The following is a 23318-nucleotide window of genomic DNA, read 5'->3' as shown; positions in this document are numbered from 1 at the left end:
CTGAAAACATTTTCGGTAAATGCCAGCCAAAGTCAACACAAGCTCAAATGTCATTTGGTTTATCCAAGTCCCTGTTCAAAGATATGAAGTGATTCAAAGTTTCTACTCTTACTCAGTCTCCATAAAGTTAGAAAATTTACCTAGACATTGGCAAGGAAACAAATCCTTTCTTTCCATCATATCATTTTACTATTTTTTATTTACTTCCTCTATTTCTATAGAAAGAGAGGGGGGGGTGTGTGTCTGTGGGGTGTGCACTCATGCACTTAAAAGCTCTTGGTATTAGAAATTCACTTTCTACTTAGACCTGTTGCAGGACTTAAAGGTACTCAGCTGAAACCATCCTTGAGTTTGCTAAATATGTTACTTTATTTCTATAAACATTTTGTGTGTGGAGGTTGCTAGAAAATTTATGAACTGGTTATTTTCTGCTTCAATGCCAGTGAAGTAGATTGCTATCATGCTCAAAAGCCAAAAGATGACTTCAAGTAATGCTGAAAAGAAAAAAAATCCAACATGAAATCATATTTGTTTATTCATATATTAGCATATAATTGCTCAAAGTAGTATCATTTCAATTTTGCATTTACAGCCAACTTTAAAGGCTAAGATGATTCAAACTGATGAAGCACACTGTAAAGGTATAAAAAGAAAGTATTATGCAAACATTGCAATAAAAATCTCATTTTTTAACAATATCTGATAGTTTGTGCCTATGTAGATAGACCTATTTAAGAAGAAAAGAAAAACTTTCTCACCCCAAACTACTAATTACAGTGTTTAGCAATGGAAAAATGACTTCCCCCTCCTTCACCACAAGCTAGTTTCTGTGTATAAAAAGTATCAGTTCTCTCCTTGGCTTGGGTTAAAGCATATCTAGTAGGATCAGAAAGATATACTCAACTAATTCTTCAAATGTCAGTCTGAAGCCTTTTTTTTTTTTTTTTTTTTTTTTACAGAGGGCCAATATTATTTCAAAAGATAAACATGGGGATAGAAAAATCAGATGTCACTTTTTTCCAGAAATGGATGCAACGTGCAATCAAGAACACTGCAGTTTTCTCTTTTTTTTTTTTTTAAACAAAGGGATGGGGCACATGGCAAGGGAATGAGAATAGACAGGACAGAGATAAGTTGACATGAGATTCTTCAGATTCTCTGATCACATGTTACAGAACTTTCTGTAGGGCCTGGGTAACCAATGGAGATTTTTTGTGTGGGGGTGGGTGGGGAGGGTACGCGGGTCTCTCACTGTTCTGGCTTCTCCCATTGCAGAGCACAGGCTCTAGACGCGCAGGCTCCGTGGCCATGGCTCACGGGCTTAGCCGCTCCACGGCATGTGGGATCTTCCCGGACAGGGGCACGAACCCGTGTCCCCTGCATCGGCAGGCGGATTCTTAACCACTGCGCCACCAGGGAAGCCCCTGCAGTTTTCTCAAATGCCTCTGAGCACTCTAGAATTTATTGACTCTAGAATTTGTGACAGCTCTTACATATTGTCATTGACAGCGAAGTAAGGAAAGCAAATGTGTTTTCTTTCCTGGTAAAATAAAAGGATTACATGCTAAAATCCTTTTGCTAAGTTCTACACTGATGTTTTGGGTATTTGGGAATTATCCTAGAGGACCAGCTGGAAGAGCATAATTTCTTTCTCTTTAGTGCCCAGGACTGAGGCTGATGATTATTTTTTCATGATGTTGATTAAAATTGAAACAGTTATGAGAATGCTGTTTCCTGGAAGGTGAAATATATATATACAATTGTACATTTGTCATAACCCATAGAATGCACATCAAGAATCCTAATGTAAACTATGGACTTCGGATGATAATGATGTGTCAATGCAGGTTAATCTACTGTACACATGTACCACTCTGATTCAGGATGTTGATAGTGGGAGAAGCTCTGTGTATGAGGTCAGAGGATATATGGAAACTCTCTGTACTTTCCACTCAACTTTGCTGTGGACCTAAAATGGCTCTAAAAAATAGAGTCTATTATTTTTTTTTAATGATGGGAACATGACCAAGATGAGAATATTATTGGAAGTAATATTTTTTTCCACTTTCTAAGAGATTGTAGGTATTGTATTAAAATTTAAATTTTTCATATATTTTAAACCTCATTAATAGATATTAAATGTTATTATTTCATAAAATAATTCATTAGGCTTTAAAAATTAAATTCTTAATATGTAATAAAGTAAATTAAATAATTGAATCTTATGGTAATAGAGAGAGATAATGGTGGGAATGTGCTTTCCTTCCTCTTTATCAAAAATTACAGTGAAATGAAGCCAGGCATAAATGAGTACAGATTATGTAATTTCATTTATATGAGCACAAAAGCTGGCAACCCTAGTCTGTGTTGTTCAGAGCTAGGACGGTGACTTCCTAGAGAGATGTGTACTGACTGGAGGGGCACAGTAAGGTTTTGAGGTGCCAGTTGGGGATTTGGGGGTTTGATTGGCTGTTCTGGACACTGGGTTAGGTGTTTTCAGTTTGTAAAAATTCATGGAGCTGTAGACTTATTGCACTTTTCTATATATATGTTATACTTTTTTAAAAGTCAAAAAAAGGCCATAAACACGGTTCTTCATTTCAAGAAGTTTTGACTGAAGCAAAGAGGGAATTGAGATGAGGGCATATACATTTTTACATAAGCCTGTGGTTTACATAAGGACAGGGAAGAATGAAAAGGAAGTTAAAAGAGCTTAAAGGAGCTGGGAGCAATGGCCTTTTGTTTTTTGTTTGTTTTTTTTTTTTTTAAGCCACACCATGAGGCTTGTGGGATCCTAGTTCCCCAACCAGGGATGGAACCTGTGCCTCCTGCAGTGGAAGCACGGAGTCCTAACCACTGGACCGCCAGGGAAGTCCCGGCCTTTTGGATGTATTGTTAAACAGGTTAGAATTTCTCAGTGAGCTAATATAAATCATAGGGACGTCTATATAGCCTAGACAGCCGGCAAAGGAAAACATAAGATCTGAGGAAAGTTAGAGCTTTCTTAAGCACGATTAAGTATTACAAGTAAGGTAGGAACTGATAAATATCCTTCTGGGAGACTTGTACCATATCCCTTTTACCTGCAAAAATGTGCATTGTCATTTTTATTTGAATTACTTTTTTATTTTTTTATTTTTATTTTTTTTTGTGGTACGCGGGCCTCTCACTGTTGTGGCCTCTCCTGTTGCGGAGCACAGGCTCCGGATGCACAGGCTCAGCGGCCATGGCTCACGGGCCCAGCTGCTCCGCGGTATGTGGGATCTTCCCGGACCGGGGCACGAACCCGTGTCCGCTGCATCGGCAGGCGGATTCTCAACCACTGCGCCACCAGGGAAGCCCCTTGAATTACTTTTTTAAATGATAGGGTTTATGGCTATTAAATAATTCTGCCATGCAGAGTCCACTTTTCTCTGTTTTGTGGGCACGGACAATGAAAGTGCGCTGTGCACTGGTACAACAGTTTCCTCTAGTTCAGCCGGTTGCAAACAACGACCTTCAGCTAAATTCTTTGCACAAGTCATAGATGTCTCTTTTACAGCCCATGTCTAAGTGAGTTTCCAACAAGTTTCTTAACATAGTAGGTGTATTATATTCCCGTACACATTCCGTGAACACTATTTCAAGCAGCAGCCTCCACCTCTTTACCTATCAGGTCATTTTACTCAAGGCAAAATGGATTAGAATGGGCTTTACGTCCTCTTATTCCTATATCTCACCCTAAAGTGCTAATAAAAAATGAAGGGCTCAGAAGGTGATTAAAAGAGAAGAGAGAAAAAGTGAACAAAAAAGTCTATTCAACCTTGAGAATAGATGAGTTAAGCCTTGAAGAAATAAGTTAATTTCAGACAACACAATATTACTGATTTTAAGAAATTTATCAGATGCTTTGGAATCTAAGGTGTGTAAGGGAACATATGTGAATAAGTGTGTATTGGGGGTGGGTATTTATGTGTGTATGTTTGAAACCCAGTAAACATATGCAGAAGATTTACTCTTGTCATGGGGTAGAGGAAAAAATAATAGTTGTCATTCATTGATTATTCACAATTGCCAGGAGTTGTGAATTATCTCATTAAATGCTCATAATAACACTACAAGGTGGGCTTCCCTGGTGGCGCAGTGGTTGAGAGTCTGCCTGCCGATGCAGGGGACACGGGTTCGTGCCCCGGTCCGGGAAGATCCCACATGCCGCGGAGCGGCTGGGCCCGTGAGCCATGGCCGCTGAGCCTGCGCGTCCAGAGCCTGTGCTCCGCAATGGGAGAGGCCACAACAGTGAGAGGCCCGCGTACCGCAAAAAAAAAAAAAAAAATCACTACAAGGTAGGTATGATTGTTACTCCCATGCCAAGGTGTGAACATAGAGGTTTATAAAATTTAAGTGGCTTATCCAAGGTCTCTCCACCTAAGTGTGAGAGTTACAACTTTAGTTCATCTCTATTTCAACTCAAAAGCTCATACTCTTACCCACTGCTACTATCTTGATTACTGAATGATCACAAGAGCAAATGGAGAACCACTGGGCAAGTAAAGAGGACAAAAGAAGAGGAAAAGAAGTTTAATATCTAAAGGAATATGAACTAAGAAAAAGGAGAAGTGAGAACTGGAAGAGGGACAAAATACAAATAGCACAGTTCAGGTACATAACAAACATTCAATAAATGTTTGTTGGATGGATGTATATGACATATACAAATAAATGCTATAAACACAGTCTATAAGTTTTTTAAAAATTATATTTGATAATTTTCCCTTAACTAAGCTACAAAGGTGTTTATATGGTTCAAAAGAAAAGTTATTTTATAGTCATGTTTCTCTTTAATACATTCAAAAGACCAAATTTAATACATTCAAAACCCAAATCCCCAAAGTATAACAATTAAGCACCTGAATTAAAAATAATTTTCTCATTCATATCCTTCACTTTCAAACTAACTTCTTGATTAAACTTTAATGTAATTATAAGAGTTAATAACCTTAAAGAGAAAAATAATCAAGTCTCCATTATAATTTTCGGGTAGATTCTTTCTGAAGCAAAATATCACTAGAAAATAATTACCCTTAATAACATGGGAGCTATTCTAACAAACACTTTCTTTCATTAAAAAAGTACATAATTTTGAAGGAAACAGAAGAAACGGTGAATGAGCCCCATTTGATCCACCCTAGACTCATCAGATGCCAATATCAGCAGTAATATACTTTGCCATGTACTTTGAGAAGGCTGTAAAAATATTCACATTTCTGTTCCTTTATCTAAGAAGCTGACACTGCTGGGGAAACCTTGTTGATTGGTGCCCTGGAAGAAGCATCTTTTCCAACTTGTGTCTTGTTTTCAGGCTCTCAGTCCCATCCCATTCATCTCATCACCTTTATAAGGTGATCCAGGTACTAACTTCATTAATTCTCTATTGATAAAGTATCCTCCACATATACTAGAGTATATCTCTTATTAAGTACTTCCTATATATTATCACCTTATATTTAGATTTCACAGGAACTCTAAAATGTATATACTATTAACATCCCCGTTGTATAAATAAGGAAACAAAGATTTAAAGAGGTTTTGTTACCTGACCAAGATCACAAAGTAGTGAGTGCTGAAACTGGATTCAAACTCTGAGTATAAAGTCTGTGTTTCTGATCACTATGATAAATACAAACCATTAAATGTGAACCCCTGCAGAAACTCCCCACCACCTCAGATCCTCTCTGCTCCTTCATTTCTGTCCCCATCCTTCATCCAAGGCTCACGGCTGCAGCCCCCGTTTAAACCCAATGCCCACACTTAACCCACACTTAGTGAGCCTATGGCACCCCATCTGTTTCTGAGGTTTGCTTATCATTTATCCCTAATTTTTGGCACATGATGAAGTTCATGAATTACAAGAATAAAGAAGGAGTAAAAGAAACGCAGTGCAGTGGGTGAAGTTGAGTAGGATCCAAGGAAGAACTAAGGCAACTCCACTGATTTGCCTGAAGCTTCGAAGGATGCTAGCTCCATCTTGGTCCACACGTAAGTCTTTATATATTAAGGAAGGAAGTGAAAGCCCTTGTTCTTCATGACTATAAAAGAAATTAGACTTAGAACAGTATGGAGGTTCCTTAAAAAACTAAAAATAGAACCACCATATGACCCAGCAATCCCACAACTGGGTATATACCCTGAGAAAAGCATAATTCAAAAATAGTCATGTACCACAATATTCATTGTAGCTCTATTTACAATAGCCAGGACATGGAAGCAACCCGAGTGTCCATCAACAGATGAATGCATAAAGAAGATGTGGCACATATATACAATGGAATATTACTCAGCCATAAAAAGAAACGAAATTGAGTTATTTGTAGTGAGGTGGATGGACCTAGAGTCTGTCATACAGAGTAAAGCAAGTCAGAAAGAGAAAAACAAATACTGTATGCTAACACATATATATGGAATCTAAAAAACAAAGGTTCGGGCTTCCCTGGTGGCGCAGTGGTTGACAGTCTGCCTGCTAATGCAAGGGACACGGGTTCGAGCCCTGATCTGGGAAGATTCCCACATGCCGCGGAGCAACTAGGCCCGTGAGCCACAACTACTGAGCCTGCGCGCCTGGAGCCTATGCTCCGCAACAAGAGAGGCCGCGATAGTGAGAGGCCCGCGCACCACGATGAAGAGTGGTCCCCGCTTGGCACAACTAGAGAAAGCCCTCACACAGAAACAAAGACCCAACACAGCAAAAAATAAATTAATTAATTAAAAAAAATTTTTTTTAAATAATATAAAAAACAAAGGTTCTAATGAACCTAGGGGCAAGACACGAATAAAGATGCAGACGTAGGTAATGGGCTTGAGGATAAGGGGAGGGGGAAGGGTAAGCTGGGATGAGGTGAGAGAGTAGCATTGACATATATACACTATCAAATGTAAAATAGATAGCTAGTGGGAAGCAGCTGCATAGCACAGGGAGATCAGCTTGGTGCTTTGGGTCCACCTAGAGGGGTGGGATAGGGAGGGTGGAAGGGAGATACAAGAGGAGATATGGGGATATATGTATATGTATAGCTGATTCACTTTGTTAAACCGCAGAAACTAACACAACATTGTAAAGCAATTATACTCCAATAAAGATTAAAAAAAAAAAAAACTCCCACAGTTTATCAACTTACTCAGAAAACAGAGGCCGGTATAATTATGCTGCTAAATTTCATGATGGCTTCATTTGTAGGATTAATATTTTATAAGCAGCCTGAAGTTTCCTTAATCAGAAACTGAAATATTACCTAATTTCAAATCAGTCTGTTTATTTATCTCTACAAATTCAACATCGCTACACATGCCGTTCACTTTCTTTTAAATGTATAAATATTTCCAGGAATTACTTCATGACTTGCAAACCTCTATCATCAAGAATACATTATATAATGTACTTCCAAATTATTAATAATGATTTTCTAAATTTTATTTCAAATACGGTAATTATCAAAAAGGATATTTATCTTTAAAGTTAACATAGAACCACTTCATCACATTTGACTTTGCTTCATCTCTATTTACCAAATAAGTAATATCTATTCACAAGGATATTATGCATCATAAATTCTACAGTTGACATTTTATGTCAGCTTTTCCATATATGGGCATTTTATGTCTCATTTTCTACTTATAAAGGTGGATAAAACAGAGTAGTGTCAAGCCAATTTCATCAATGGTATATATGCTAAAACATTCTACTCAGGACTCTGTGGTGACCTAAATGGGAAGGGAATCTAAAAAAGAGTGGATTTGTATATGTATATGTATCACTGATTCACTTTGCTGTACAGCAGAAACTAACACAACACTGCAAAGCAACTATACTCCAATAAAAATTAATTTAAAAAAGAAAATGAAAACACGAAATAAAAATGATTTATGCACAGAAAAATATAATGAATTAGCTCTAGTAATGGGGTTGTCACAAACAGTTACAAAGAAAAATCATTTGGGGAAGTAAAGATATTTCTCAAAACCTTCTGGCTTCTAATCAAAGCACAGCGTCTAAAACAGAGCCAGCATTGAAATGATTCTTTGTTCCCTTCCTCCCTCTTTCACTTCTTTCCATTCCATTTGTACTTTCATTTTCCCATTTCAGGCACTCTTTTCTCCTGGAGATGATTGGAACCGTCTCTTAACTTGTCATCCCTGTCTTCAATCTCTTCCTCCTGTCTGCTAATTGCTGCTATAGTTATTTTTCTAAAACACAAATCCTAGCACTTCGCTGTCCTGCTCAGAAAGCTTCAGTTCCCTGTGTCACATTCAAACATCAGAGTTTGGCAGGGATTTCTAACCAGGCCCAAGTTCCTGCTGCTGGTCTCATCTCCAGGCTGCTCCCACATCACTCCTTTGAATTCTTACACTGTGGATGCTTACTTTCTCAGAACGCATACTCTTGCCTGTCTTCCATCTATTATTAAACTGTTTTGTCTGCCATGAATAGTTTTTCCTTTCTTGTCCACCTAAAGAAATGTCACTTTCTATTTGTAATTTAAATCAGATGTCACCTGTTCTCTGTGTTGTATTCTTTGAGCCCCCCTCATGTAGTTTCCTAATCTCAGCCTTAGGTTGGGTTGGTACATGCCATGCCCATGGCTCTATCATATCACTTATCAAATTGAATTACTGTTGGTAACATGTTTGTGTCTCTCCTCTGTTAAGCTATGACATTTGAAAACTCAAAGAACCACATTTTATTAATCTTTGTATTTTTGATGCCTAGCAAAGAGCTCTTTTATTAGATACTTTGTAAGATTCTCAATAAAATGTATGTGGGCTAAAGGAATGATTCATAAAAAATAAAAATAAACAACTAAAAAAACAACAACAGTGAGAACACTGATAGGTATCTATGTTTTAAAAATATACCTTTATCTTTAAAGTAATCTGCAATGAATACAGAGCTGGAAGAGACCTCAGTATTTAGAATATTTTAGTATAATCCTTCCATCTAAAAGATGAACCATCTTCTATCTTCTATATTTTCTTTGTTTTTTGCTTCTCCTTTTCACCTAACTCTAAAATAAATTCCAAATGGATTATACTCTCTTATAGGGAGAAATCATGATCACTTGATTTTACTGTAAATTGATAATCAATTAATAAAATTCCTTTCCCACTGAGTTCTAACTCATCTTTATCACATCATAAGTTCAAATATATGTATATACAAATACATGTACAAACTGATTTATTTATTATCATATATTGATATTTCTGGCTATTTCTATCTGGTTCTATTTACCATATGTCTGTTCTGGTAATAGTTCCATGCTGGATTGATTATTATAGATTAACGTTATGCTTAAATGTTAACTGTTTGGTAGGAGTATTTTTTCTTCAATATCATTTTAGTTATTTTTACTCATTTATTCTCACAATTAAAATTTTAAATATTATTTCAAATTCCAGAAAATACTCCTTTGTCATTTTGGTTGGAACTATACTAAGCCTAAATACAGATTAATTCAGAAAAGATTAACATGTTTCCTCTAATTAGTTTTTCTGTCTACAGACAAGGGATGTCTGTCAATAAAGTTGTCTTCATATGTCTTTAATATTTTTTGGTTCAATTTATTCCAAGATATTTTCTATATATTTTTGCAAAGAAAAAAATCTCATTTCTCATAATTGTCAATGATTTCTAACATTGTATATCTTAATGTTTTAATATTAATTTTATATTTGATCATCTTAAAGTAAATACTTGTAGTTTTCAATTTATTGTCGAGATCAAATCATTTGAAAATAATCATAATACTTTTTCCTTTTAGTAGTAATCTCTGTTATTTTTGTTTGTTGTTTTATCACATTGGTTAAAATTTATAGAATATTAATAACAGTGCTAATAGGACTAATCCATCTCTGTAATAGGAATAACTATAAATATATAACCAGTTATAGGCTGAGAGAGATGTGCTTATCATGTTAAACATTTATTCCATTTCTAGTTTGTTTTTGTACTTGTAACAGAAATGAGGGTTATATTTTAATCAAATGCTTTTACAGAATCTTATATTTTTCATTCTTATTTGACTTATTAGTGTGTTTGTAATGCATTTCCTAATATTAAGCAGTATTTATTTCTTTTAGATAGCTTAAAGGTACTTTACATGAAGAAATTTGCTTTAAAACCATCTGCAGTGTTCAGAGACTCTCAAAATTGGGTATTTGGAAAATTTGCAGTAAGTCCCTAAAATCAATAAGGTTTCTAAAGAAAAGAAAGTGCTGCTAAATTCCATCTCTATATCAGTCTCTGTAATCAGGCAAGTGTTTATGTATGTTTCTTAGAATACTGAGCATTGAAATGGTTACACCGCTACCTCACTGTGAGCTTAGGGAAGCTGCTTCATTCAGGGGATTCAATCATAGCATGAAGGTTTGTTTGCATTAAATAATTCCAAAATTGATTCCTCTCTCAGATTCCCACAAATTCTATATGATTTTAATTGTGTCCCCTAGCCTAACAAAAATTCACCCACCTAGAGAAGCAAACAGATTCAGAGACAACGGCATCACCCCTTTCTCAGGTTTTCACCTCTCTGCTCACTTTGTTTACACTTTCCCCCTAAGTCAATGATAGAAGCTTCCTAAATGTCCCTTTCACCCATGTCGCTTTCACCCACTGGGAGTGCCTCATGACAACTAAGTTTGTACTTACTTGGTCCTTGCCACTGATAATTTGGAATGGGTCTGACATCCAACCTAAGTTTAGCTAATGAGATTCAAGTTTCCAAGAAGTTAGAACTGGGACCTAAAATACATATATGTTAATCTTAGCACATGTCCTGAACAAACAGCAACTAAATTCTAGAAATGTAAATGGTCTCCTGCTACCTACCCTGTGGACCTAGATGTAGAGAAAACAATATAAAGAGAACCAAACAAAGCAGACAGAGGGATATTTGGATTTCTGAGACGTTTTAGTACTTATAACCACTTCTTTTCTTAGGCCTTTCTATAGTCTGCCATGGGGTTTCTTGACACACCCTCATAAATCGTTCCTTTTAGCTTAAAGCAAGCTTAAGTTGGTTTCTGTTACCTACAGTCAAACAACCCTGATTAGTATGCCACTGTACCTACCCTGCCCTGCTCAACTATAGAGAAAGTAAGGAGACATCTCTGGAAATCTGTCCAACACTTTTTCTTTATGATGCATAAGGTTCTCACGGCAACAGAAAAATCTTTGATTCTATACAAGATGTACAGTATTAATATTTTATTGCCTATAGACCACACCAGAGTAAGGAATTGACACTGTTGCTTAAGTACCTGAAAAATCTGTACTCTTCTTCTTTATTTTATGTTTTTCTTTTGATAAATCTTTGCATTTAAATAATTTATAGAAATAGCATTTTGTTCAAATGGTAGCAATAAAAGTAATCCTAAAAGGCAGGCCTTTGTTTCCCTCCAGCTTCCCAAGTAAAATTGTGTTAAATAACATTGCTTATTAGGCTGTAAGAAAATTCATTCTCTCCTTAGAAATAGGTAAGTTTGCTTCTCTCATGTAATGAAACATACATTCCATTGAATGTCCCCTTATATTTTAGCTGCTTAGGAAACTCAGAACTTAACGTAGTCCTTCATTCTGGTTACTAAATTTGTTCCTTCTCCCTTCAATGGTTTTGATGGTGTACTTCTACTTGAATAGCCCTATGTGCATTTTTTATCAGAAACAGGCAAGGTATTAATAATAAATGAATACTAACAGTAAGCCAATAATGAAATCAAAAAATTGATAAACATCCTGAAAATTACTGAAAATCAAATTATATATCCCATGATAATCTGCTTATGCTCAGGTCCCTTACCCTATTATTATAACCATACTATTATTACCAGCTATTGGGACACAGAAAAATTTCAAGCTATTTGCAAAATAAATCTCCAAGGAGTTCAGAGAGATTCTCTTTTAAGTTCATACACTAAAATCCATGTATTTTCCATGATCCTCATCCGGAGGACACTTACTCTTGTATCAGACACAGTTCTAATATGCTCCAGTGGGTTCCTACTGCTTTCAAAATGAAGAGCAAATCTTAAGAATGACCTGTAAGACATCTCATGATCTATCTGGTCCTGTCTAGTGCTTTACCCTTGTCTCTGACCCTCATCTCCAGATTCCAGCTGTCTCTAACTCCCTAGAATAGGGACATATTTCCCTATTATAAAACACACCTCTTCTTTCAATACTCATTACAGATTATATAATTACACCTTTGTGTGCTTATTTGATTGATATCTAAGTTCCCCAAGAAACATGTCTGTTTTGACTCTTTTTAACAGTAATATATCTTTAGTACCTATCATAATGCTTACCACATTCTATGTGCTCAATAAATATCTCTTGACTAAGTTAATGAAATTTTACGTGTTTCTGTGTCCGTGGTAGATTGAAAGAAGCAAATTTTGGAAGGGATCAGTCAAAAAATAATCACAGCAACAGTAGTCTGATAATGAAGAAGGGGAAAAAAACTATAAAAAGTGGCCAGAATAACTCAAAAAATCATTGGACTCTAGAGGCAAATTGTCTTAATAGTCATTAGACATTGTGACTTTTTCAGTAGTCTTTAACAGCATCATTATATTACAGTATAGTATAATAATTAAAGTCATCAAGGAAGGGTTAGGTTTACGGTTAAGAGAGAAATTGATAATTCAACTTTAAAATACTTCAATCCAGTGTTTCTTTAAAAGCCTTCCCTGTCTTCCGGAGATGAGCTTCAATTAATGAAAAAATATATTCATTTGCATTCCTCTTCCCGCTTCTTAACAATTAGGATAAATAAAGTGCTCGCCAACGTTATGTTAGGGTAAATAACGTGTTGTATTGTAACACTTGTATTGTACCACTCCTCTTTCGCTCCATTTAATAATTGTAAGAAAATTATTTTCAAATTCCCCTTACTATTTCTATTCTTAACAAAAGGAACTGTGTTATGTAATGTTTCACCAAAATTCTGGTGAAAAAGAGGATACTTTGTGTTGAGTGTAAACCAAATTGTGTCTCACGTTGCCTGAACAAAGCAAAAGCAGAAGTTTCCACTTGAATTCTAAATCGAAGATGACCTTGTGCTTTTTTGAGAAAGGCTGGCAGCTGAGGTCACTGGAGTATATTATGATGGACAGTGCGTCCTGCTCGGAGGCATGTCCATTGTGTGAATTACAGCCAAACAGAAAGAATTAGACAGCTCAGAGCATTCTATCATTTCATTTGAAAATAATGGTCAAACTCATGGGCAGCAACCATTACAACTTTCATGAAAGAACAGCAGAATTCAATAGTTCCATCACTTGAGACAGGCAGTTTGGCTATTCTCAGCCCGCCGAACGCTGTGAATCCAGCGTATTCTGTACCAATTTCTTGTGACACTCACAGAAGCAGCATTTCTGCTTCTGCAGTAGGCAAATCTCATCTACACTTGATTGTATATAGTTCTACCTTACACGATGCAGCTCATTGCTTCAAATTGACCCAATCGTTGGAAGAAATACAATGAAAAAGAAGATGCAGAAGCTTAACACAGCACTTCGAATGTAAATATACAGCAACTCCAAAACATCCACACTCCTCAAGTCATCTTACTGTTTAAAATGCTTAAAATAGGTTTCAAAACAAAATGCCTACAATTCCTTCTTTAATAATGGAATTAACAAAACATTTTCAAAGAAATCTAATCTGTTGTCAGTGGTTCCAAATGAGTCTCCCAAGTCACTTCTGAAATAGTGATATTTTGATTGATAGAGGCTTATTTTTAACTTCTGCTTCTTTCAGCAGCAGATTAATGATAGCACCAAAAAAAATGTTTGAGATTTAAAACCAGGTGGAAAAACTCACACTTCTGATTAAAAGGGGAACTGCTTCTAATCCTGTGCTTTCCACTCTGCTTGAGTATACTCTATATATAGGGAGAAAAAACACACTCTGTCACTTCTAAAGTATTTAGATTAAAAAAAAAAAGTTGTGACTTACCATTAAAATTTACAGCCCGAATATAACCGAGTAGTTCTTTCCCATCAATGGTACTCATTCGTGGGCAAAGGCCAATGTATCCAGGGCAGAGATCTTTGTGCATATTGTGCAGGGCATAAGCCATGGAATACACAGCATCAATTACAAATTGGACCTTTCCTTCCTGTTCGTAAGATGAATCCCGAGCAATTCGCTCCAGGCCTGTAAAAGAAAAGGGAAACCATCAACTGGGGTTAGATTTCACTAAAAATTTGGCATGAGGCATAAGATTTTCATCATTTGAGGCACATATAAATGAGATAAAACTATTTGATTTTACACCTGATTATTTTAGTCCTATACTTACCGAGTCAGGTTTTTAAACTGGGTATTGAATTTTTTATTGTGAAAGAACAGCAACTATTTTATTAGCAACAAAATGATATAAAGTAAACAAAAGACATATAGTTTCATTATCTTCATTTCTATCTTATGAGCTCTATTATACTGGACATGCTGGTAATTACCTAGCATTTTGGTAGTGATTTGAGCTTTTAAGTAAAATGTGTAGACTATTGTTCTTCTCATCCACCTTAGCTCCAAGGGCATCATTTAATAAGTGGCCCAAAGTAAGATCTCCCCCTCCATCCCACGTCTGTCCTTGTTTAGAATGTGCTCAGTTTGGGAGCTCTTTTTGTAAATATTAAATGACAGTATTTCCTTAAATGAACTGCTTATCTTTAGAAGAATCATTCAATTTATTTTCTTCTTGAACTCAACTTTTTCCTTGTTTTTATTGTTTAATTTTTTCCAGCTTATTGATATATAATTGACATATAACACTGTAAGTTTAATAAATACAACATGACGATTTGATACACATACATATTGTGAAATGATTATCGCCATAAGGTTAGTTAACATATCCACCACCTTACATAGTTGCCTTTTTTATTCCTTGTGGTGAGAACTTTTAAGATCCAATCGCTTAGAAACTTTCAAGTATACAACATTGTGTTGTTAACTATAGTCATCTTGTTGTACTACTAGATAAAAGATGTAGCACTCTCAAAATGAATGTCATTCAGAATAATTGTACCTGTTTTTAGGTATATTTAGGGCTGAGAACTGGCATTGTAGATTACCTTTAGCTTGGCCTTTATCATTTAACATGTAATAGAAATATAGAATTAAAAAGGGAAGATAAAATTGATGTTAAAAGTTAGATGGTATATAATTAGTTATAATCCAACATTCTCATTTTGAAGATGAGGAAACTCAGTTTGTGGGGGTGAAATTCACTTAGGACACACAAAGGAGACACAGGAACCACTGCCAGGTCTCAGATATTGAAATCCAATATTCTCTCAATCCCCAGGAAAATGGGGTAGATGGCAAGAATGCTGGACACGCAAGGAAAAAAAACGACAGATAGGACATTGAGGACCTATTAAGGAGACCGAAAAGGATCTATCATTTCCACATTCCCCCAAACCTTATACATCTGGTACCACTGCGAGAGACCAAAAGCAAGCACTTTAAATCTTCCCATAAATGTCAGTTAGTAAACTTTAATAAAAGTCTTTAAGTTCAACAAATATTTCCTTTCTTCACAAAAATGCATATTTCCTCTGAATTTAGAGACGTGACTTAAGATGGTTGTCTTATATTTGGGTTTTTACACTCTGACAAAACCAGTGACTTTCTTCTAGACAAATGTAGTGGTCAATTCATTCATTTTTATTAATCAGACCATTGAATCTTTTTTCCTCTGGTCTCAATCACTTGTTCCACTCAGACCCTTTAAATGCTGTTTGTGGGTGCTCTATTCCCTGCAGCCTTTTGTGATGCTAAATTCTGCTCCTCCCTTTCAACACACCTTTTCAGACTTTTTTGATGACTCAACATTCCATTCCCCAAGATTGAGTCCTCTTTTATTTTTCCCAACCTCAGAATCCATTCATTCTCAACTATTACTATTGCTAGGGTCTAGAAGTAGAAACTGGAATCCAAAATTTTAGTTATAGAGTCCAAAACGTTAGATCAACTTACAGTATCAATTTAATTCATTTTGGAATCTAGCTTTCTGGACTTTACTGTTGCCTAATTTCCAACCCACATTTCAAAATTGCATACCATATTTCTATTTAGTCTGCTTCCATATCAAACTCATAAGATCCAAAACCAGGCTATCATTGTAGGGAATTACATTATTATTTTCATAAAACCTCCTACTGAGGATTTGGCAGGCTTAGGAACACAAAGAGAGAAGGCAGATCTAACAAAGAACTTCTTTGAGGTGCCAAAAGGTATACTGTCTCCTTCAACCTGCCTTAGTTGAGTGATCTAAGCTAAGATCCATGCAGATATGGGGATACCGTTCTCTCCCTATCTCTGTGTCCTAGGACAGTACTGTGTATGTCCAGAATATCACCAAGTAACCTATGAAAGCAACACTTTCAGCTTTCCATAGTTTTAACCACAAAATAGATAATTCATAAATAAATACTGATGAATGGTCACAGAAACCAACAATATTCAGATATATCTTTAAAGACCTTAACTGGTGACAAATGGCTCTGGTTAGTCCAGGACTGAGGAGCTTCTCAGGATGTAGGATCACAACCTGGACAGTCCTGGGCAGACCAGCATGGTTGCTTATGAACAAGGAGGCAAATGATGAGGGAAATTTAATGATAAAAGACTGAAATAAGTACACTGAGGGTAGGTCTCTAGGTCTATATGGAGAGATCCTTGTGTTTCATTTACTTTGCATCACTGAAAGTGATAACTGAAAAGGAAGACTAGGCATCCCAGAGCAGTTGTTCCCATCTTAGTTATCTTCTTAAGTACAGATTCTGCAGTGCCATCCAGACTTAATGAATCAGAATCTCCCAACTTGAGGACATGAACAATCTGTAATTTCAAAACATAGATATCTAACTGTCTTAGTCAGTTTGGGCTACTATAACAAAGTACCACAGACTGGGTGGCTTGTAAACAACAGGAATTTATTTCTCAGAGCCCTGAGTCTGGACTTCCAGGCTCAGGATGCCAGCATGGACATTTTCTGGTGAAGGCTCCCTTCTGGGTTGCAGGTGGCTGTTTTCTTACATCCTCAACATGGCAGAAAGCAGACAGGAAGCAAGCTCTCTTATGACTCTTAGAAGGGCACTAATCTCATTCATGAGGGCTCTACCCTCAAGACGGTACCTGATCCTAATTACCTCCCAAAGGCCCACCTCTAATACCATTCCATTAGGGGGTAGGGTTTCAACATAGGACTATGGTGTGGGGGGAACACAAGCATTCAGTCTACAGCACTCATATTCCAGGTTATGTTGATTGTATTGCTGCTCTGTAAACTCTTCTGCTGCATGCTCACATGCACACACACACAAACACACACACACACACATTAAAGAAAAAGGAGGAATTCCATGTCTCCATTACTAAAGGAGTATGGTCAGCAGGCATAGGATTGGCAGAAAATGCCAAAACCAAATTGATTCAAAGAAAATAATGACCATGAGAACTTAAAGCATTTGGAAATTTTCCACAATCCATGGGATATATGGAAGAGCTAGATGTGTATGAATATTTTATATTTTTAAATTTACTCTATCCCCAAATGTTCTGAATTTGACATACTAGGATTTTATTTTAATGCTACTGCAACCTCCCACAAGTCTGTAAGATATTTCTGAGCATTCAATAATTGAGATAAAATTATATATAACAATTTCCTGATATACTTTTAATATAGATACCCCAACTTAATAGACATACTCTTTCTTGGTTTCCCCCCAATATTTTGCCACCTTCATGTATAATGGATTTATATTAATTCCAAAACACCACACCATCTTATTAAAGGAAAATATGTAAATTTTCACTAGTCAAACTATTTATTTCCTTGCTAGTTATAAACTACAGTTTGAGTAAAGATTAAATATATACAACTTTGCTTTTTTTGCTCTTAAAGTAAAAGTTCATAAGGCTCTCTAGTAACTATTGCCACACAAGTCAATGGACACTATAAGACATTTTTCATAAATCAATGTATGTATGTGGTGACAAACTAAAAGACTGATCACTATTACCTTTTCTAAATTTAAAAGGAAATTATCTGATTTCTTTTCAGGCTGTTTAGACAAGGTATTTTTCTATTCCCTAAAACTTCAAACTCATAATGACACTTAAGATTTTACAGGATCTGGAGTTTGCCCCTCACTTCCTATATCTGCTTCTCTTGATCATCTAAGAGAATAATTTAGGAAGCTGACAGTAACTCATCAACTTAATTGCCTGTAAAATTTCATTATGCTATCATTTCTAAAGTTAGCCTTAATGTATTGCTACAAAGTGCTAAACATTGTTAAAGGCTGTATGTCAGCCATCCATTTAAAACACTGATTGTAAAGTTGTGATGTGTTTTAGTGTATAGCTTCAAATTAACAACATATAGCTAAGAGTTTGTGTGGTGGGAGATGAAGTCAGCCTCATAAATTTTATAGCAAGATTGCTTTATGTTTTCATTAATGAAATCTAAAACCCTGACAGTATCTCTGTCCCTGGAACACACAGTAAATTCTTATTGGTCCGAGCAATGCCACATGGACCTCAGTTAAGGTCTTTTGCACATGAGGGTGTATCTTTTTTGGTTTTGTTCCTTCTTAGTGAAAAGCAAATCTGCTCAAGTTTGCAAAGTGCTGTATATATTATAATGTGAGTTCCTAAGATGAACCTGACATGAATTTTAAATTCTTTGACTGACACATAGTTTTCGAGCTTTGCTTTCTAAGAATTTCTCATTTCTCAGAAGATAGCTTAGTTCTGTAAATTGAAATACTAGGGGCTATTTTCCTTTTCCTGAAATTATTATAAAACTCATAATGTTACTGCAGTGATGATCTAATAAACAGTGGTTAATTCAGTGGGAAAAAAATGTAAGTCAAATGAGTCCTTTTACACCCGGGAAAGCAAACATCCAATTGGTTGAATTTTTTACTACAGTCTTACCAGGTAGTAGAAATAATCCCACACTCTAAATTTGTAGGTTAAAAATGATTTCTTTATTTAGCTCCTCCCTGACTTTTTCTTAAGTATGTAGCAAGTATTTTAAATAATTAAATCATTTTCTTGCAGTTGCTGTGGGGAGGATGGTAAGAGAGAAGAAGAGAATTTGTCAGCTGCTATGAATAAACACATGTATGCATACAGGACCAAATTTAAAAGTCATTCTGAATTCCACAAAAACTCCATTTGCCTTACTCCTTGATACATCAGAGATGAGATCATCACACTCTGCACTGAGCTTTCCCGATACCACATATGTATATAGTGACGCAGAGTGGGTAATTCTTAAACCCGTGAGAATGATGCCAAGAACTGCACTTCACACTAAAAAGTAATTGCTATCAGGCTAGCAAACATAAGTCATCTTATACTGAATTTAAACTGGTTTGGTTTCAAGGACACAATAGAGGGAGGATGGAAAAGAAAGATTAGCGTGTTCAGTTATTCAGGAATATCTACTAGGCACTAGGATACACAAAGGAGAAGTGTGCACCTCCAAAACCACAGAGGGATGAAAACATGGGCCCTGTAAGGCAGAAGGACAGACTGAGTAAAGGAGGCTTCTGGCACAGGAGAAAAGGATGGGCCAGTCTGACGGTCCTGCATTCAAGTCCCAGTTGCACAATTCAACAAGACACCTTCCTGAACCTCACCAAGCCTAGGTCTTCAACTGGAAAGGTTGCCCACAGGGACTTCCAAGACAGGGTCCCCATCTCTCCAGCCTCAACTGCTGGTACCACCCTACCTCTCTCTTCTCCACTTTCAGGTCCTTGAATATAACCTGAGATCTTCAAACCACGGGGCTTCACTTAGATGTTCACTCTGTAACTTTCTTCACTGCTTCCCAGAGGTCTCCTTCTCAACCTCCAAGCTTCAGGTAAGATGTCAACTCAAATTAGGCTGCAGTAGTGATAGTTAATCATTTTATTTTCGATTTAACAGATCAGATCAGGTCAAAGAGCATCTTAAATGCTAGGTTTAAGTACTAAATATTGTTTGGTTGGAAACAGAGAGCCAATACTGGTATTTAAAATTATTTCTGGGAATTATGTGTAAAGTAAATTGAAACAAACATAAGTTGAAGGTAGAGATACAGGTTGGGAGGCAGGGCAGCAATAGGTTGAAATAATGGAAAAGAAAAAGAATGAGAGAAAATATATTTCAGATGTCAAATTAATAATCTTTGGATACCTAATTAAATATGAGAGTAGGAGTTGGAGGCAATCAATAACTCAGGAGTTTTGAGGATAGGTAGTAGAATATTGGCACCATTAACAGAATTTGGAAAATCAGGTGAACAGGAAGGCTCCATTTATGGCAGTTTAAAAGACTGATTTTTAAGATTCTATAGTATTGTATCCTCTAACAAAATAGAAACTTTATATAAATTTGTTGAGTTATTTAACGAATAAAGGTCCAACTGTTTAGAGTAATCATTTAACAGTGATATGGGTGATTATTTATTTATAACACTGCAATAATTTATGCCACCTTGGAGTGAAATACCTTATGCGGTACTGCCTTAAGACCAATAGTTTGAGAATTCAAAGACCTGCGTTCCAGTTCTAACACAGTGACCAACTGAACTTGTGTTCTTGGTCAAGTCATGATCCCTCTGGCATTTATTTATTTCTCAGTAGAAATTAGAGGGCTGAACAAGATGATCAATCAGGGTCCCTTCAGTTCTAAAATTCTAGATTCTAGGGCAGCTTCTTTTATTTCTGTTTCCTTCTCACACCTTCTAAGATCACTTGAAGATTGCATTAGGGTGTGACTGAACAAATACCACTAAACTCAATTCTCCAAAACAGTTAGGACTATCCAGTAACCAAGACCTGGAAATTCTGCACTAACAACAACAACAAAAGAAAACAAAAACCAAATGTCAGCCTGGATTTTTCTTCTTGAATTCTCAGACTGATTAACTGAGTCACTACGTTTTCATTATTCTTAGACTTGAGCTATAAATCGAATCTGGTTCCTCACAAAGGAGAAATGTTTTCATTTATCTTTTTATTTTGATCCAATGGTTAAAAGAATCATTTATGGACAATCAGTTTTGAAGACATGAAAGAGAAGAAGGAGGACACAAATAATTAAAATGGGCAGGAAAAATAAATAAAAATAAAAATAAAATAAAATGGGCAGGACTCTTCACAGATAGCTTCTCTTTGATCGTAAATTATTATTACTCCTTCATTTTCTTTTTTTTTTTAACAGATAAAGGAACTAAGACTAAAAAAGTTGAATCATTTACCAAATATCACACAGTTATGGCAGTAAATGGTCAAGTCAGGTCTGACCCCAAACCTCTGCCATTTACTGCTTAACTTCCTCCTCCTCCCGAAGTTTTCTTTGATTCTTCCAGCTCGGGCTTAACTTTCACTTCTTTGAACTCCTGTTTAACGTTCAGCCATTGTATCCATGATTTGTTTGTCTCCTAGTTAAGTATAAAGATTGTGTGTTTCTGTGTGTGTGTGTGTGTGAGAGAGAGAGAAACTTTAAAGAGAGCAGTGGAGCAGGGATTAAAGAATATTATAAAATACAGACTTTTACGAAAGTAGTAACTAATAAATACTAACAAATATTAACAAATGACAATATCTACATTGAAATGCTAAAGGGGGGGATACATTTCCATAACATTTTGAGCGTTTTTCTGAACTACAGAGAAAATTTTTGGTTGTGAATTTCAACCACACACCTGAGATAAAATTGGCATAAAATGGCTGAAACTCATAAGCAAGATGATTGGATATTTGTAATGAAATCCAAGCTAATAAGGCCTATAACTTTATATTTATACAAATTAAAAAGGGTATTTTAGCATTGGAGAGTGAGAGTGTATTTGTGTGTGTGTATATTTATATGTCTAGAGGATTTCTATAGGAAAATAACATCAGGCTCAAAAGAGAATTTGACACCTAAGGTCCTGCTTCAGAGATTCTATAGTAGACTTTCTCAAGGACCTGTATAAATACATGTATTAGACTAATCAACTAACTTGAGCTTTGGCTTTATCTATTTATACAGGACAGAGAAAATGAGAAGATAAGGGTCCTCCTGCTAAAAATCACCTGCTCTCCATCTTCTTCTGTAATTTAAATGTAGTCCCAAGAACTGAAGGCTCTTGGCTGCCTGAGAACATGTCAGGAGACACTTGTAAATCAACCAGTAAAGAGTGCTACAGTAGCCCAGAATAACTTCTCTCCTTTGTGCCTGGCAGGAAATGGAAAATGCTCCCAGCAGGTGCCAGGTGTCCCCTTCAGGAGTTAAATTGTCCATGCAATGTCCTAGGGTTTTTAAAACACTGAAAAACCTAAGGTAAGTGGCAAATGAGATTAAGAGTGTATCTTCAGGCAAAACTACCAGTTTAAAAGAAAGATGTTCAAAAGAGAAAGTCGTTTCATAGGTATATCCCTAGGTCCCCAAAGAAAAAGCAGTTGATTAAATTCAAACAGTTGCATTCTTCTACATAATCATCTTAGATCATATACATTAGAGACAAATTTTGATTGAAAATAGTGTGTATAACTCTTGATAAATAGTAGAGTTCACAGTTAAGAGAACAGCTTTTCTCTTTAAAGCATATTAAAATTCCCCCATTGAAGGATTCAAATTTTCCCTGCATAATTCCCCCTTCAGTGGGTAGGATTTCTAATGCCCCACCTTCCACCCCAAAATATGTTATACTTGTCATTGCAGACCCTATGATACGGCTTAGGATTTGCCTTAAAAATTTTTTTTTCCAGTTACAAAAGTAAATCACAGCCTTTGTAGAAATGAGGGGGAAATGAGGGGAAATGCATTGGGTTGGCCAACAACTTCATTCATTTTTTTCCTAAGATGGCTCTAGTAGTGCTTAGTTGTCTTTAACTTCATTCGAAACAATTTTGTTAGATTGTATTGTGACAGCTGTCATATCAGCATGCATTAAAAAAAAAAACTTATCAAAAGTGGTGAATTTTTGTGTAGTCATTTTAATATTGAAAATGGAAGAAAAAAGAAATGTTTTCAGCATATTATGCTTTATTATTTCAAGAAAGGTAAAAATGCAATCGATCCATCCAAAAGACGTAATTTTTTTTTCAATGCCAGATACAGGCTTTTTGGTTAAAACCTTGCTTTTTACATTGCCTTAAGTATAAATAGTAATCTTGGAGTGGCTTCAGTTCATCATTTGGGCTGCTCATTCTTCCACAGAGGAAAAAGAAATTAGATTGGTTTCCTCAGCCTTCCTTCACCCTGTAATATTTTCATCCCATGTTTG

General features: G+C 36.0%; 1 protein-coding gene across 5 annotated transcripts in view; it reads right to left on the bottom strand.

Moving 5' to 3' along the window:
- The window catches only part of GRM8 (glutamate metabotropic receptor 8), a 785529-nt gene that overhangs the window by 287679 nt on the left and 474532 nt on the right, over positions 1 to 23318 (bottom strand). For all 5 annotated transcript variants that reach the window (XM_059074201.2, XM_067042260.1, XM_067042258.1 and 2 more), the window contains exon 7: positions 13991 to 14191. In XM_059074201.2, coding sequence (XP_058930184.1) covers positions 13991 to 14191 — 201 coding nt within the window. The remainder of the gene's footprint in view (positions 1 to 13990; positions 14192 to 23318) is intronic.

Source organism: Kogia breviceps, chromosome 9, assembly GCF_026419965.1.
Source record: "Kogia breviceps isolate mKogBre1 chromosome 9, mKogBre1 haplotype 1, whole genome shotgun sequence".
Lineage (NCBI taxonomy): Eukaryota > Metazoa > Chordata > Mammalia > Artiodactyla > Physeteridae > Kogia > Kogia breviceps.
The sequence above is the reverse complement of the archived record's forward strand: the minus strand, read 5'-3'. Positions and strand labels throughout refer to the sequence as shown.